This window comes from Lepus europaeus, chromosome 5 (assembly GCF_033115175.1).
Source record: "Lepus europaeus isolate LE1 chromosome 5, mLepTim1.pri, whole genome shotgun sequence".
In the NCBI taxonomy this organism is placed as follows: Eukaryota; Metazoa; Chordata; class Mammalia; order Lagomorpha; family Leporidae; genus Lepus; species Lepus europaeus.
This window is the reverse complement of record NC_084831.1, coordinates 156,323,278-156,340,661: the sequence shown is the minus strand read 5'-3', so window position 1 is coordinate 156,340,661 and position 17,384 is coordinate 156,323,278. Positions and strand designations below refer to the sequence as shown.

The window sequence follows — 17,384 nt, the reverse complement described above, 5'->3', positions numbered from 1 at the left end:
TGGCCAAAAAAGATAAGGGGCTTCGGTGTCAGCCGCAGGAGCAGAGAGGTAGGGGTGTAGGTGAGTGACCTGCGGATAGAGGGGCACAGAGGGATGGCCAGTCGGGATTCAGAGTCCAGGGCCGGGCTGGGGGCAGAAGGACTGGGCCACGGCAGAGACAGGGGCACAGGAGAGTGGTTCTCTCGTGCGAGGGGCAGTCAGGGGCTGTGGGCAGAGTCCACACAATCGGTTTTGGAAATCTGACACGTGGCTCAGTGGATCCTTGGCATGTTCACGCCAGGCTGGGTTTCCTTCCTGCGAGTGGTCATTCCCCAGGGGCGGAAGTCGCACGGGCTCCTGCACCTGTCTCTTCTCTCCTGCAGGGGACGCTCTTACTTACCACAACGGGTGGAAGTTTACAACCTTCGACAGAGACAACGACATCGCCCTTAGCAACTGTGCCCTGACACATCATGGCGGCTGGTGGTACAAGAACTGCCACTTGGCCAACCCCAACGGCAAATACGGGGAGACCAAGCACAGCGAGGTAGGCGACAGGTGCCACCTGTTTGTCTCGGCTCCGCTGGTATTCAGCTCACAAAGGACACCTTTCAGGCCAGTCTGGGGGTCGCCCTGCTTCCCTGGCTTCCAGTCAGGGTGGTGGGAGAGCATCTCCATAACTCTGCAGCCTTGGGGTCACAGCCGTCCCTGCCCACTTGGCATTTCCCCCATGGCTGCTCCCTCCCTTGGTGCCAGTGGGGTGGGAAGCTTGGGCTGCCATTGCTGCATAAAGACCTGGGATGTAGGTCAGACGCCACCATCTGACCAGACCCGTTGACATGGCAGACTGGGCGGCTCGAGCCGCAGTACCTGGAGGCTGGCAGTCCAAGATCAGGTGCCTGCAGGTGCCGTTCTTGGTGGGGACTCCTGCCCTGTTCGCAGCCAGCTGTCCTCCGCTGTGTCTGGAAGACAGAGGGAGCTCTGGTCTTTCCCTCTTACTAGTTGGACCCTATCCCATGGAGGGCGGTGCTGCACCCCGTGAACTCCTCTAACCCTAACTTCTCCGGAGATCTCACCTGCTAGTGTAAGCATCGGGAGCCAGGGCTTTCGGGGAGAATTTGGGAGGAGAGGCAAACCTTCAGTCCTGCCAGACCGCTGCGTGGTCCTCGCTAGTTGTTCTAGCCCGGCTCGGATCTTCAACAGTTTCGTGGAAAATGCACGCCATGGAAACAGTGTGCGTGGTTTTCCAAATTTCTTCTGCACCCCAAACTCTCACATCTTGATTCCTTTTCCTGAGGACGTTTTGAAGATCCCTCCTGGTTCTCTCAAGCCCTCGGATCACCAGGGAGTCTCTCTTCCTTAGGTCAGACCCACCCTTGTCTCCACGGCACCCAAAGCGCCCCCACCCCGGGCCCCCCCAGAGCAGCGAGTTCCACCAGCCTCTCTCTCCAGGCTGTGTGCAGGGCTCTCGCCCCTCCCTCGCTCTGAAGCTCTCCTGTCTACGACTTCTCGAACCCCCCAGCCCCTGTGTGCCGTCTGGCCCTTGGCCTGCTCAGGGCGGCTCCTGCTCCCTCGCAGCTCCTTGGAAACCAGATCTTTGTTCCCCACCCCCAGCTCTCAGAGTTCACAGCCTGGGGTTCTGTCCTCGCCTCCTGGAAGGGGCCGCCCCCTGACCTCACCACGTACCAATATTCCTGTAGATGTTAGCACTCCGAAAGTCCAGCTACGTCTGCGTGCCGTGGACCCTGACCAGGCAGTGGGGGCCTCCCAGTCCTTAGGTGACATTTCAACGGCAAGAAGACGTTTCTTCCAGGGAAGCCGCCGGGAGGTGGGCCCACAGATCATGGTGGCAGCCGTGAGCCGGCTCGGGGCAGCCAGCGATCACAGATCAGATATTTGAAATGAGCAGCCTGCACGTGCTAAACCATCCCGATATTTACTAATAAAAGACATTCATCTGGCTAATGTGCTTTTCACAGTCTGCAAGGCATTTAGCTTCTTGTTTATTATTTACCTCACAAATTAAAATACATAAAATTGGTCGCTGGGGCTCTTTATTGGCCAGGTTGCAAGGTTATTAAGTGAATTAAATATTATTGCACTCACCAGTCAGAAGACATAAAAGGAAATTTAGTTTGTAGCGGGCCATTTGTTACCCCAGAGCTAATATCTAAACAGCCTAAATTGAAAATGATTTTACACCGTTGGCCAATTAATATGTTTATTTCTGACTTCACGTTCTTGGAAAGGAAATGAGGGAGGCAAAGCTAATTTGTTTTTTGCTGGCCAGGTTGACCCCGTCTTGTCTTTGCCACTGCTCGGACCTCACCCACCTACCTCCTGGCCCCCTCTGTGGTCCTAGCTTGGTTTTCAGTCCTCAGCCTGCCTAACCCTGACTGCCCAGCAGAGGGCGCGCGCTCCCGGGGCCGGCCCTCACCTTCCATCGCAAGGCCCACGTGCAGGTGCCTCTGGCTTCCCCTTAGCTGGGAGGGGCTGCTTTCACTGCTAAACCAAGATTCCTGTGTGTTCCATGAGCCACCCTCCTCGCCTCCCAGGAGCCTCTTCTTGATTTTTTATTTATTTATTTTTTATGTAGGGGGTGAACTGGGAGCCGTGGAAAGGACACGAGTTCTCCATTCCTTACGTGGAGCTGAAAATCCGCCCTCAAGGCTACAGCAAGGAGCGCGTGGCCGGCAGGAAGAAGCGGACGCCAGGAGGCAAGATGAGAATGTTGTGATGGCCCGTGTGAGCGGCCGTCCAGGAGACTGGCAGGGCTGGGGCTTTGGAAGCTGGGGGTGGGTGGGCAGTGGGGACGGGGGAATGGGAGTTGAGGGTCGCTCCGTCGTCCCTCGGCTCTGGGGTCCCTGGTAACCCGCAGAAGAGATCATGTCTCCAAGCCTCAGATCACACAGTATCTTGGCCCGTCTATACTAGGGAGCAGAAAACAACAGTGTCTACGGGAAAGACAGCATCGGAGCCGCGAGGCTCGCTAGGGACAGCTTGCTGGAGCCGCAGGTCATCCAGTGCCTCGGCTGTGGGCAGCTGCGGAACCGGGTCTCTCTCTCTCTTTCTCTCTCTCTCTCTCGCACAAACCGCACTGGGAAGCAGCACCAGAGAGTTGGTGTGATTCCCGGGAGCCAGGGCTGTCGCAGCCTGACACAAGTGCAACCCCCACCCCACTATTGTAATTGCTGATCGACAAGAACGAAGGGGGGCACCAGGAGGGGCCAAGGCGTGCTCATCTGGCCGCGTTGCAGGATCCGGCAGGCTGGACACCAGAGCTCCCGTGTCGCTGCCCCCTTCCCAGCCCTTGTGTAATCGCGCTCCTAGGTCTGCACAGGCTGTGAGTAACTTCTCGCTGGGTTCAGCTCTCTTGATGACTGGGCCCTCTGCAGACTCTTGGCTTCCTTGCCGTCCACTCCCATCAGCCCCCAGCCTCCGTCCTTCCCGGGATGGCTCCCAGCCCTGGGCGCCCCGACCCGGGCTGCTCAGCATCGTGAGGTTCGCCCCTGGGGTCGTCTGAGCTGCCAGCCCCGGGAGGCTTTCCTGTTTGAAGGGACCCCAGGCAAGATCAGCTCCCTTTTTCTGCTTATTTCCTATCGTGGAAGGTTTCTGTAGCTGTCAGTGACCACTGAAGTCATTCCAATTGCTACTCAAGAACAAAAATAATAAACCACTTAAACAAACTCGCTGTGTGTGACCTTTCACCGTGGAAGTGCACTTGAATCCTAAATGTAACCCAAGTTCACGCGAGGGCACGCAGGTGTGCCTGGTAAGGAATGCAGGTGGCTTTGGCTTCGTGCATGAGGGCCACTAATCACCCTTGCAATGCACCGCATCAGGTGAGCGGGAAGGCAGGCCCCTCCGGGGCTGGGGTCTAGTTCATTGCCTCGCGTCTCCAAGCTTTCATTGCTGAGCCAGTGCCAAGCCGCACTCTGGAAACAGCCTCTCCCTTCGCCCGCCCGCTCCCCAGACGGGCACACTGAGCAATCGCGCCCACTGCTGGATCTGGTAATGAGTGGTTTGAATGAAGGTCGGTGTGTGTGTTGGGGCTTGTGCACTGTTCGTCGATTCAGCAGTTTATTAAGTGTCTGTCGGCTTGGTATCAGGTGGCGTGCGGGGCACGGGGGAGACAGGTGAGCAGCGGGGGTGAGCAAGCCGGACACGGTCGCTGCATCCATTCACGCAGTCGCTCATTACGTGCCGGGTTCTGTTCCAAGTGCCGGTGCCGCGCAAGTGAGCCCGTCCTGCCTTGGTGCTATGTTCTCGTGGGGGAGACTGACAGTAACTAGCAGACGTCTCCTGGCAAGAAGTGACAGGAGCCGTGGGAGAAGAGCTGAGGGGGATCAGGGCGTGGAGGTGCCGGCTGTGATGTAGGCAGGCAGCTAGGATAAAATGAATCTGATTTGCGAGCTGGAAGACCACGCCTTCACCACGCTGCTGTGTGATCTCACGCCCCTACCTGGCCACACCTGTGCGCCCACCTGCCCATCAGAATTAACCACACCCCTCTGGAAGTGGCTAAAAGGCCTGGGGCATGGTGGGCCGGGCCGATTCTCCCTTGGTGCCCTGGATCCGCTTGTTGCCCCGCCCTCTTCGCCTTCCCTCGCTGCTCGCGCTGAGCTGCTCATGGCTGCTCAAAACCAAACACTGCACATGGCTCCCGGCCTGCTCTCTGCTCGGTATGGACCCCAACTTAATTTCTGGACTTTTCTTTCTCCCTTAGATTAAAGCCCTCACTCTCCCATGCATTTCTCTCACTAAAAACTTGCCATGCTGCCTGGCCCGTTTGAGCCAGGATTCAGAATTCTTTGACTACGTGGCAGGAGCCCGCACAGCCTATCCATTTTGGAAATATTGATAAGCAAAACGGCTCAGTAGGGCCAGTGCTCCATCCGGGGCCCCTCCGAGTGGGAGACACTTGCAGAGACACCTGCCAGGCTCCTCCAGTCGTGTGGCTTTGCCCGAGCCGATTTCCTTGTCCCTTTGCACAGCTTCCGGTTCCCAGGCTTCTCCTCACCTGCTAGGGTGTTCTAGTGGCCCAGTAGCCTGAGGCTCAGAAGCCGTGGGCTCCTCCCAGGAGCTTCAGGCTCTGTGGCCAAGCAGCACCCTCCTTGGCAAAGTGGATCCAACCCCTACCCGGGGGGCCTGACGCAGGGCCGGGGGTGTTCATCAAACACGCTTGTTAGCACATGACTGCTGGGCCCCAGCCCTGGGTGTGCTGACTGAGCAGTCTGGGCCGGGCTGCCGAGGAGGAATCTGTGATGGCAGCAGGCCGAGTGTGTCCCCAGGGTCCACCGAGCCCAGCAGCAGCCAGGGTTTGAGAGCTGCAGCTCGGCTGAGAGCGCTCTGCTGGGGAGAACTCCGAGGCTACAGACCGCGCAGGACACGGCCGGACAGTGATTTGGAAATGTCGGAGCAGGGTGGAGAGTGGGGGGTGGTGGTGGTGGAAATTCCCAGACTGTTTAGGGCCATTGCAGTTCTGACAGGAGGGAAGGGGTTTCTTGGCCTTGTAGCAAGGATAGTGGGCACAGAGAGGGCCTGGAAGTCAGAGTTACAGAGGAGAGAGAGAGACAGGGAGAGAGGGGTTCACTGCTGGTTCACCTCCCCAGATGGCCACAATGGCCAGGGCTGGGCCAGGCCAAAGCCAGGAGCTTCTTCTGGGTCTCCCACATGGGTGCAGGGGCCCAAGGACTTGGGCCATCTTCCACTGCTTTCCCAGGCCATAGCAGAGAGCTGGATCAGAAGTGGAGCAGCTGGGACATGAACTGGTGTCTATGGGCTGCCAGTGTCACAGGTGGTGGCTTTACTCGCTATGACACAACGCCGGTCCCAGAGCTGGTTGGTTTTGATAGTGGCTTCCTCTGGGAATGGGACCTCAGAGTTTATATTTGTCCATGAGGTCAAGAACTCCATTTAAACTTAGAATTCTCAAGAATCCAAAGAGTATAGGATCCGGCCAGTGCTTAAGGAGCCAGGGACAAAGATAAAGGACGACTCGGGGAGGAGGCAGGGGCAGCGTTTGGCACAGCTATTGGGACAGTGCCCTGGTCCCAGCTCTGGTCCCGATTCTAGCTCCCTGCTAACGCACACTCTGGAAGGCGACAAGGACGTGGGTCCCTGCCGGTCGTATGGGAGACCTGGGTGGAGCTTCAGGCTCCACACCTGGCCCAGCCCTGGGTGTTTTGGGCTTTTGGGGAGTGAACAAATGGACGGGACGCCTCTCCGTCTCTGTCCACTCTTCCCCAACTACGTGCCGTCCAAACAAGCAGTGGCTCAAGAAGTTGTGTTCTCGGAAGGCCAAGGACACAGTGTGATGGATGCAATGAGACCGAGACGGTCGGCAGGGCGAGGTGAAAATGGAGATGGAGCTTGCGGAAGGAAAAGCAAGTATGCAGGAGGTGCTCCTGGAAATCTAATCAGCTGCTGGGAGTGGTTCCCCACTGAGATAATTTCCAGGTCACTGCCTTCAGCCCTGCACCCGGAGTGTGGGAAGGATCAGGGTGGAGTTCTCATCCATGAAAGCTGAGCAATGCGGTTGGGATCTGCAGCCCGCTGCAAGAGGCCTGCTATACTCACCCTGGCCAGGAGATGGCAGTGCTGTCCCACCGGGACTCTCACTTCCAGGGCCCCACTTGTCCTCTGAAAAGGGGGGAGTTCTGGGTTGTCCTCCCTCTTCTTCCTGCTTGAGTTCCGTGACTGGGAGTGACACGGGGTCCAGCTCAGCATCCTGCCCGCACCTGGTGGGTGCTCAGGCAGTGTTGCTGCTGGACGAAGGCACAAGTCGGTAAGCACTACCTTGACCTTCCTAGTGAGACCTGGGCTCCGCCCCAACCTGGTCCCAGGCTGAGTGATGAGACAGGGGTTGGGGGTGTCCATGTGATGACAGGTGAGGGGGGCGTCCCTGGAGAGCACGACCTGGTGTTCATACTCTTCCCAAAGTCCTCCTGTTAGTTGTTCTGTGGGGAGGCGCCTTGAGCTCCGGTGGGAACACCAGATAAAGAACTTAGGTTCCAAACGAGGGAGGGAGGATACCAAGGTGGTGGAATGGGGAGGGGGCTGACTGCTCTAGTCTAGGGGACGAGAGTTAAAAAAGTGGAGAGCGTGCAATCTCAGGGAAGAGTTAGGGAGGACGCTGCACACAAGTTAGGGGGACACCGTGGACCCACGTGGAGCGTGTGGATGCCCACAACTCAGGACCCCAGCAGCCAAGTGCCTCAGCACCAGCGTTGGAGAGTGAGGGAGACCAGACTGCAAAGCCCAGGCCACTGGGATGGAGCTGTGGGGAGAGCCTGGCGTGAGTCCAGCTTGGAGCCCTGTGGGGGACACTGCACCTCCCAACCTAGAGAAAAAGGGGGGCATGTTCCTCTCTCCCCGGCCACCCGGCACTGGTGTCCTGTAGCCAGCCCAGAGCGGGAAGGTGCCATTTTGGGCATATGTAACAGCCGCACCAGTTCAGGTCTGTGCGCCCAGCAATCAGCCGAGAGGAGACGCCTGGGTCTGGCTGGGAGAATTGATAGGGGGCTGGGTGCTCCTTCTCTGGGAGCCCTGCGTGCTGGGACTGTGAAAACACTGTGGCTGCGTGGGAGGGTGCAGAATGTGGCCAGGTCCCTGCTCAGTCACTAGGGGCTGCTCCACACACTCAGCGCTCCCCGATTCCCTGGTGAGAGTGTTTGACCTAGCTTATGACCCAGCCATCCCACTCCTGGGAATTCACCCAGGGGAAATGAAATCAGGGTGTGAAAGTGTTACCTGCACCTCCATGTTTATTGCAGCTCAAATCACAATAGCTAAAATACAGAATCAACCCAAATGTCCATAAACTGAAGACTGGATAAAGAAATTATGTACACCTTGGAATACTACACAGTATAAAAAAGAGAAATCCTATCATTTGCAACAAAATGGATGCAACTAGAAAACATGCTTAGTGAGATAAGCCAGTCCCAGAAGGACAAACACCATATGTTCTCCCTGACCTGTGATAATTAATAGAGCACCTAAAAGGTAATCTATAGAAGTGAAATTGACACTTCAAGATGCAATGATTTTGAACAGCCCTTATCTCAACAGTTGAGGAAGTTTTTTTCCCCACACTATTTGATGAACTCTTTACTTAGTATAGAGTTAATCTTCTGTGTATAATGCTAAAAATAGATCTTAGTAAAGAATGGGAATAGGAGAGGGAGGAGGAAGAAGGGTGGGGGTGCAGGTGGAAGGCAGGTAGGGTGGGAAGAATCACTGTGTTCCTAAAGCTATATTTATGAAATGCATGAAGTTTGTATACCTTAAGTAAAAGGTTTCTGGGGGAAAAAGAGAAATTAGGTTCCCAGGTTAACCCGTGAAAACCTGTTTGGTCTGTAAAATGGTTTTTAGTGCACTTACAAGGACAAACATAGAAGAAAATCATCCTGCAGTGTTGTAATTGAAGTAAAACAAGGAAACAAAATGAAATCAGGTCTTTATTTGGGTGAGTGCAGAAGATGAGCTTTCATGAGAGAAGGGTAAGGTGGCAGAGGGGGCTTGTTGGGGGACACCTGGGAGACACAGGGGCACTGTAGGGGCTCAGGGACGACTCTGGGCTGTGTTCAACATGTTTCAGGTGCAAAGGAGGTGCTGCTGCAAGCTCAAGTCTGGGCACCAAGCTCAGCGGATTGGCCAGGGTCAGGGTGCGTGGTGACAGAAGCACTGGGCTGGAGCTTCCCCTCCAGAACCAGGTGAGCTGGCTGACCTCCCCCGGCCGCGTTCTCTTCACTTACAAAGTGGGGATGGGATAGTGAAAGAGCTCCTTATGTGGACTGGCGAGAGTGCGACTTGGACCTTCAGCCTTCACAATTTCATTTCAATTTTTGATTTCTCTTTTCCTTTTTTCCCTTGATAGATATCTATCTATAACCAGTTCTAAGATATTTTTGCTATAAATAGCCATCACCAGGATTGCTATGGTTCGCAAGACAGTGAAAGAGAAGGGAAGAGAGAGAGAGAGAGAGAGACTGACTTAGGTGAAGGTCAAGGAGAATCTGTGTGCCTTTCAGAAAGGTTTTCTTGGGTGATGTTGATGGAGCTGCAGGCAGCGGAAGGCAGGAGGAATGCACAAGCCCCCAGCAGTATTTCCCAGATAGGGTCCCCCAGAATCCCTGTTCCTCTGGATTGACTAAAAGAAAAAGATTTCATGTGCAGTTAGTTTGGGGAAACTGAGTTAGGTGCAGTCAAACCGGTCTGTGTAGCACGGTGCCTGCTGGAACCTTCAGGGTGGCGCATGCCTTGCACGCCTGCGGGGCTGTGTCCTGTGCAGGGGTTTTGTGAATGCATCAGACTGCAGCAGTCTTGTGTGGTTTTGAATTCTCAATGCTGTATTTCAAGGTGTGGCTCAGGGGCCGCCTGTAGTTACCTCGAGTGCTTGTTTGCAGGCCAGGTTGTCTGGCTTCCTGGACTTAATGAACCAGCCAGACGGGCAGGGAAGGATCAGAAAATCACACTTTTAAGAAACAGAGCAATGATTGTTATTGAACATACAGCGTGCGTCAAGTTCCATGACAGATGCTGGAAGACATAATAGTGAACATGACAATGGCCGGTGCCGTGGCTTAACAGGCTAATCCTCCGCTTGCGGCGCCGGCACACCGGGTTCTAGTCCCGGTCGGGGTGCCGGAATCTATCCCGGTTGCCCCTCTTCCAGGCCAGCTCTCTGCTGTGGCCCGGGAAGGCAGTGGAGGATGGCCCAAGTGCTTGGGCCCTGCACCCGCATGGGAGACCAGGAGAAGCACCTGGCTCCTGGCTTCGGATCTGCGAGATGGGCCGGCCGCAGTGGCCATTGGAGGGTGAACCAACGGCAAAAAGGAAGACCTTTCTCTCTGTCTCTCTCCCTCACTATCCACTCTGCCTGGCAAAAAAAAAAAAAAAAAAAAAAAAAACATGACAGCTATAATTCTAGCCTCATAAAGGCGACTTCTCCTGGGGTAGGAGAACCAGGAATGCGGACCATACACCATGGCAATGTGGCCGGGTCTCGCCGTGACGGGAGGCCTGGGATGGCCAAGGAAGCTTTCCAGAGGCAGCAAGGCTGCACCTGAAACACTTGGCCAAAACTGTGTTTGTAGCAATTAAAACTTTTGGTTATGCAAATGCCCCTCTGTGAAATAGGCACGGCAGTGCTGACACTGATCTGGGAGGAGCACGTGGGACACTGTGACTCTGGTGCACTGAGTTCAACGGCTGATTGAAGTGCCCGGTGGAAACAAGGGTTCAGACTCTCTTGATTGGCCACCAGGTGGCACTGCCATGCAAGCGTGGCTTGGTTGTGGGAAGAGGGGGCAGACAGGTAATGAAGCAACCCCTCCTGTCCGGCGGTTGAGAGACCTTCATTCACAGATATCGGGAATCCTGACAGTGCGGTGCGTGTTCAAATTTGGGAACACGTTTCACGGGAAAGGAAAGAAAATGCAAATTATTCCAATCCCTATCTCATCTGGCCCTTCTGCATCATGACTACGAACTGCTGGTTTCTTCTAGATAGGTCTTTCGCCTCGCCTCTGACAAGTCTCCTCTCCCTTAGGGACAGCCAGTAGTGTGCACTGAGCAGTGACTGCGCCAGGCACTGTGCTGACGCGTCATGTGTATCCCTCCATTTCATCGTCGGACCCTATGACATAGGGACTATCAATGGCTCCACCTTTCAGATGAGTCTTTGCAGAGAGACGAAATCAGGGGTCTTGCGTACAGAATGAGTGGGGGCTGGAGTGAGCGTTAGGATTGGGGTGGTGCTAGACCTGAGTCTGTGCACACAGCACTCGGAGGCTAGAGAGTCACTCCTGTTGGTGTCGATGTTCCACTTCAGGCTGCCGCCTGTATCACAGCTCCAGGGAGACCTCCACACCGCAGACATCGCGAACGGTGCCCACCCCTCGGCTCCCTGGGATCCCCCTGCAGCCGGCAGCACTCCTGTAAGGAAAGCAATGGCTGTGGCACACTGCGATGGTCTGTTTGCTCGGCTGTGCTCCACTTCTGCGCCGTGTGAGCGCTTGTCGGACAGCTCTGCCCAACTGGCCCCCGGTGTGCTTGTGCTAGTCCCAGGTGTTAATGGGACAGGCAGCCCCAATGGACCCAGAAAGGCCGTTCCTGGGCAAGAGGCCGTGGGGCTGCCCACACAGGTGCTTGGAGTCAACATTGCCACTCGCGACAGACAGCCGGCTGGGGGCAGGGCTTCTTTCTTCATCCTTGTAACCCCATGGCTTTGAACTGGGGACTGACGCTGAGGTTAAGGGGCAAGGGGCTAGCCCAGAGCGCTGTCGGGTGAGCTGAGGATGCCAGTGGCTGGACGGCCTTGTCCAAACCCACTTCCAGAGCCGAAAGTCAGAGCTGAGCCTGGGGACACTTAGCTGTGGCGTGCCCTCTGGTGTGTGGCAGCTGCTTCCCTCCCCTGGGGTTCGGGACGATGTGTCCTCCTCTATCCTGCAGTGTTTGGGAATATCTAGAGGAATGACCCGGAAACGGATGAAGAGCCTCTGCCCGCAGCTGTCACAGGTGTGTGCTGGTAGCAAGGGGCCCAGGGATCACTAGCACAGGCAGAAAAAGGCCTTCCCCAGGGCCAAACGGGAGCCCATGTGCTGCAGGCTTTGCTTCCTAAGCTTTCCTTACACGCAGTCATCCGCTGGTTCACGCCCCAGATGGCCAGAGCTGGGCCAGGCAGAAGCCAGGAGCCAGGAGCTTCATCCAGCTCTCCCACATGGGTGTAGGGGCCCAAGGACTTGGGCCATCCTCCACTGCCTTCCCAGGTGCATTAGCAGGGAGCTGGATGGGAAGTAGAGCAGCGGGGTCTTGTGCTGGTGCTCTGATATCGAGTTCTGGTGACACAAGCAGACGCTTAACCCACTGTGTCACAATGCCAGATCCTGATTTAGTTAAGATTTATTTGAGAGGCAGAGTTAGAGAGAGGGAGAAGGAGAGACAGAGACCTTCCATCAGCTGGATCACCCCGCAATGGCCACAAAAGCTGGAGCTGGGCCCATCCAAAGCCATGAGCCAGGAGCTTCTTCCGGTTTCCCTCTTGGGTGCAGAGGCCCAAGCACTTGGAACATCTGCTGCTTACCCAGGTGCATCAGCAGGGAGCTGGATTGACAGTGGAGCAGCTGGGACACGAATTGGTGCCCAAATGGGATGCCAGTGCTGTGGGCCACAACTTTAAGTCACTGAGCCACGGTGCAGCCCCTAAACTTAATGAAGACGTTGGGCCACAGGAGGCTAATGGTACCACATTGGACAGTGTGGGTAACACAGAACGGTTCTGCTTCTGCTTTTAGTGGCGAGCTTGGCATCATCGAGAGGAGTCGAGTCTCTAAATCATGTTACTTTACACCTAGTGCACCTCCCGTGGTCAGCTTGGAGGAATCCAATTTTGCACACACACACACACACACAGGGTGGCTCTCCATCTCTATCATATCACTTTATCCATGTCGCGTGGCCACTGTAGAGGCTTTGGAGCCCCCCCCCCCCCCATCCCAACACCACACTGAACACGGAAGTCTGCTTTTGCTTAAGTTTTTGCTGTTTCGCCCTTGGCTGGGGCCAGCGATTGAGGAGGCACTGGGTGAAGCCGCTGCTTGGAACACTGGCATCCACGTGGGAGTGCTGCGTTGAGTCCTGGTGACTCTGCTCCGGACTCAACTCCGTTAACGCACACAGGAAGGCAGCAGCCAAAGGCCCAGGTGCTCGGGCCCCTGCGGCAACATGTGGGGTCCTAACTCCTGGCTTCTGCCTGGCTGCTGTGGCCATTTGGGGAGTGACCCAGCAGACGGAGGACTTCTCCCTCTCTCACTCTTGCACATACACCTTAAAAGAAAAAAAAAAAGACGAGGCCAATGAGCATCCTCATTGAAGGAAAGTCCTCTAGGTGGCACCAGGGAATCTCCTGGGGTTTTCCTGCAGCCTCTGGTTTCCACATCAGCTTTGCAAACGGGCGAGGAAGCCACACCCCTGGTCTCTGACCTGTGACTGGGTTGGCAAGGCGGTGACTGGTGGGGCTACATCTCTCTGTCCCACGGCACAGTCGCTGCACCCTTCACTTCCAAGTGGTGCGGGGTGAGGACCGCCTGTCGAGAAAGTGCTGGACTCCAGCAAGTGAGGGGCTGGGCACGGCTTTGAGTTTCCAAGGTCTTTTATTTAAATAAATCTCCTCGTGTGTGACTTGTACAGAAAACAATACTGACAAACACTGTTCCGCTTTGATATCCGTTCCACCCTCCCCCCTCCCCCCAAGAAAGCTCTAAAGCAGATACACAGAGCGAGGCGGTCGGAGACCTGGCGCAGGCGGCAGAGCCGGGCTGAAGCTGCCAGACATCGGGCGGGGCGAGCTCCTCCCGTGCTGGCCCGGGAAGCCCCTTTTATGAATCCTCTTGTTTTGGCTCCAGTCTCCGGGGTGCCACCAGGGGCCAGTGGAAGGGGGAGGAAAAGTGGAGAGGGATCAGGGGTGCAGCTGGCCCGGGGCCGGGAGAAGAGGGAGCAAAGGACGCCGAGAGTAAACTGGGGGGAAAGGAGAGGACACCAAGGGTCACCTCGGGCTCCTCTCCTGCGCCCACTCACCCACCAGAACCATGAGGGCCCCGCGGGTGCCTGGTGCCATTCCAGGCATGCATGGTGGCTGAGGGGGGCTGGGAGGGGTGGGGAAGGGACAAGCCCCACCCGGCTCTCAGGGTGAGGAGTGAGCGTCTGTGTGTTTCATGCCTGGAGCTAGGGCAAGTCCATTCACTTAGGGGGCAGCAGGGACACTTGGCCTGGAGACAGAGGCCTCGTCACAGCAAGGACCACTGACTGCTGCCGGAATCCCCACTGGCAGCTGGTTGCCATGGGAACTGTGACCCGTATGGTCCCAGATCATATCGGACGGCTGTCTTGGCTGTCAGTCTCCGCATCTCCCCCAGCCGTCCACTGTCGGGGTGCGGAGAGTTGGGGACAGGAGGGGTGGCAGTGCAGTAGGAGTGGGGATGTGACTTGTCAGCCTGTGACGGGAAGGGTTAGCCGGGTGCCACACGACCATCAGGGTGTTTCTTTCCCTGCTCTAAGGGTTTTTATGCGTGGTGGTGCGCCTGAGTGCCCATGGAATTCGGGCCACCGAGGGGAGGGAGAACATGACTGGCTCCTAAATACATGCCGGCTTGATCTGTGCCTCCCAGGGTCCCGTGCTACGAGGCCCTGGGGCAAGAGGCACCAGCAGACGCCCCTGCTCCACAGGCCTGGAGAACTCCTGGAGGGGAGGCGAGTCCCGGGGGCCCAGGGGGTGATCCGGCACGTCTTCCCATTAGCACAGCCTTGGGGGACTCGGTTTGTGGCTTGGCCAGGCTCCTCGACAAGGGACCTGCCGCCGTGTAGGAACCTCTTCTGTGGGGGAAGCCGTTCAAGAGCCCCTCGGGGACATTGACAGCGACCTCTTGGACACACATCCTGCTTCCAAGTGGGGAACCGGCCAGCTTTGGGGTGTGGTCAGGATGCCAACCGGTTTGTCATACAGGTGGGTTAACCTCCCAGCCCCAGCCTGGTGGGGACGCGCTCTGTGACTCCCTGTTTGCGAGTCCTTGCGTACCTCAGGGCCCATGGGCTGGCTGCCCCTCACTTCTGTGGGTCCTGTCCTGTGGAATCTGAATGCCGGGTCCGTCCACTGCAACAGTTAGTGGGCGTTCCGGGAGGAGAAGGTCACTTGGGGGACGTGGTGAGGTATTAGGAGCATACCCTTAACATCATCGCATCAACAGCAATTGCAGTTATGAGTACCTACTGTATGCAAGGCACTTGCCTGAGCATCAAAATAAATAAATAAACCTTTTTACAAATTCACCCTGCTTCCCTCCTGCAACACAGCACACACCAGCACAAATCATTCCCAGTGCCGTCTGGGAGACCCCACTGCTCACTGTCTTGGTTCCCTCCCTGCTGAAAACCTCTGCTCACCCAGGTGCTACTCAGCTCAGGGGCAGCATCCCCTGCTCCTTTCCAACCGTGACGCCTACACCGCACAGGGTCACAGTCGCAGCCACTCAAGTGTGTGAGCGGCTTCCGTGGTTCGCCAGTAGTCGCCGCCAAGATCTGTGTGTTCATGCTAAGAAAAGGCGTCCGGCTGGGTGGCTGTGGGGGCGGCATCTCGACAGAGGGCTCCGAGCACGTTAAATACCTCTCAGTGGTAACGAGGACCTTGTCATGCGCTGTAAGAAAAGAACTTTCGGAGAATTTTGAGCCATCTCGCTTCCCCCTTTGCCACGCCGGCAGAGCAGGGTTGGAGCACAGGAGCTTGGTGTGTGTGCATCAATACACGCAGGGGTTGCACTGTCCCAGAGTCCTTCCAGTAAAAGGCCACGCAGGCACAGGACCAGGAAAGCGAGCGCCTCTAACCTGAGTGGTGTATGGAATACACAGTGCACGGGGGCCCTTGCCTGGTTGTGCAGTTGTGAGGATGTGCCTCAATCTGGCCCGGCCCTCCTGTAACATATTTTTTGTAAGTGTGCGTAATGTCCTGCCTTGCCCAATGGGCACGTGCCATGGCCATTTGGTGAACACAGTGTACTTTCCCTCGTACCTGTCACCTAGGTGGATGTGTGTGTGTGTGTGTGTACAACTGGGAGCCGTGTCGGGATGGGTGGATCAATGTTCCTTGTGCGTTTGAGCCTGGGGTATGCCAGCGACCGACGGAAGACGTGCCTGGAAGTGTGGTAAAGCCATTCATTGCTAGGGACACATGGCCGCCAAGACGGTGCCCAAGAATCGCCCGCTTGTGTGCCCCTGGGGGTGTCACCTGCCGGGACACGCAGTCTGCGGTTTGTTCCTTGGTCGAGCAGTGAACTCTGTGGACAGGAGCGTGTCCTCTGGGCTGCCCGGTCTCTGTGCGGTGGGAAGGAGGCTCAGCCCCAGAGGGAGGACAGGCCAGCTTCCTGCCTCACTAGACGGGCAGAGACGGCCTCTTCTCCATCTGCAGGAGCTTGGGCTGCGCCGAGATCCAGAGGTCTTCCTCGTCCTTCTTCCTCCTCTTCTTCCTCCTGTTCTGCTCTGGCTGCCGGCTGCCCTTGCCTGGCCGGCTCCAGCAGCAGTGGCAGCAGATGAAGACGGCGGTGAGCAGCACCAGCAGCGGCAGCCCCAGGAGGATGCCCAGGCAGATGGTGTTGAAGACGCCCTCCTGGTGTTTGACCAAGATGGTGTCCCACATGGAGCTGAAGAAGGCGCTGATCCTCTCCATGGTGCCGGCTGGACAGGCCCCGGCGGCCCTCGCGGCTCACCACCAAGCCCTGGGCTCCAGAGGACGCAGCCCTGGCCGCTTGTAAGTCACTCCTCTTTCGGCTCTGGGTTTAGGCATGCCATGGGTAGCACCTGAAGAGACGACAACAGACAGTTCATGAGAAACGTGTGGCAACGTCTATTATCCCAACATCATGGGTTTCAGGCTTAGGAAAGCGGGAGGAATTGAAGATGTGCAGAGTTCATGAAATGGTGTTGAGACTCAATACACAAGATCCATACACGCAGTGAGTCAACGGGCTACACACATCACCTCGGGCTTGGCACGTAAAAATGAGTAGCGTATCCGGTCTGGCACACACACGTGTGGCAGGTGGTCAGTGGTCACCGGACCAGTGTACTCAGTGCTCTGACTCCCTGGACCCTCCATAGCTCTTCTTCCAGTGCAGCTCACCTGGACACACAGGCCCACGCAACAGCTCTGTACCGACTCAGCGACCTCACTTGCCATTTCCAATGGCTCTGAAAGCCGCAGCTCGGGATGGAATGTTCACGTCTTGCTGCCCGAGGCAGGGGACTTGGTGTCCCCAGGCGAGGAGGTCTGTCCACCTGGCCCCACCCCTGCCTGCCAGGCTGTCCCACGCACTGCCTCCCACCCACTCCTGGGCCTGAGGGTCCTCTCCTCCCGGGGCTGGGAGAACAGCTCATCATCTGCTGGTTTTCTCTTGTTCCAGCAATCGTTCCCAAGTCTCCATCTCTGCCTGGTCCTTTCTCCTCAATGGAAGAGGGGCCTCGGCGGTAGCCTGGTGTCTCCGGATGCCTCCCTGTCCCCACCCTGAGCTCGCTGTAGAGGAGGAGCCGTTTCCCTCCTGCTGTAGCAGCGTGGCCCCTTCCCGGGTTGCCCCTTTGCCTCTCCACACCTATCTTACGGCTTAGCTGTGAGGAAGAAGCTCTTTGAAGCTCCCTTTGATCTGTGTCCCAACAAAACCTCAGGGATGGGCACAGTTCAAAGAGATTTCAGACTTCCCGGTGCAAGACACCGCTGTGGGCCCATCTGCCAGAAAGTCAGACTTCTTTTTGGCAGGCAGAGTGGACAGTGAGAGAGAGACAGAGAGAAAGGTCTTCCTTTTGCCGTTGGTTCACCCTCCAACGGCCACCGCGGTAGGCGCGCTGCGGCCGGTGCACCG

The 17,384-nt window shown here is 56.6% G+C and overlaps 2 protein-coding genes across 3 annotated transcripts in view; one reads left to right on the top strand and one right to left on the bottom strand.

Annotated features, from left to right (window-relative positions):
* Positions 1-2,716, top strand: part of TNN (tenascin N) — a 55,808-nt gene extending 53,092 nt beyond the window's left edge. Inside the window, exons 18-19 of the mRNA XM_062190228.1 lie at positions 363-526; positions 2,576-2,716. Coding sequence (XP_062046212.1) covers positions 363-526; positions 2,576-2,716 — 305 coding nt within the window. The remainder of the gene's footprint in view (positions 1-362; positions 527-2,575) is intronic.
* A 10,416-nt stretch (positions 2,717-13,132) lies between these two features.
* KIAA0040 (KIAA0040 ortholog) overlaps positions 13,133-17,384 on the bottom strand; it is a 37,327-nt gene continuing 33,075 nt past the window's right edge. For both annotated transcript variants that reach the window (XM_062192984.1, XM_062192983.1), the window contains exon 2: positions 13,133-16,329. In XM_062192984.1, coding sequence (XP_062048968.1) covers positions 15,905-16,198 — 294 coding nt within the window. In that variant the 5' untranslated portion in view covers positions 16,199-16,329 and the 3' untranslated portion in view covers positions 13,133-15,904. The remainder of the gene's footprint in view (positions 16,330-17,384) is intronic.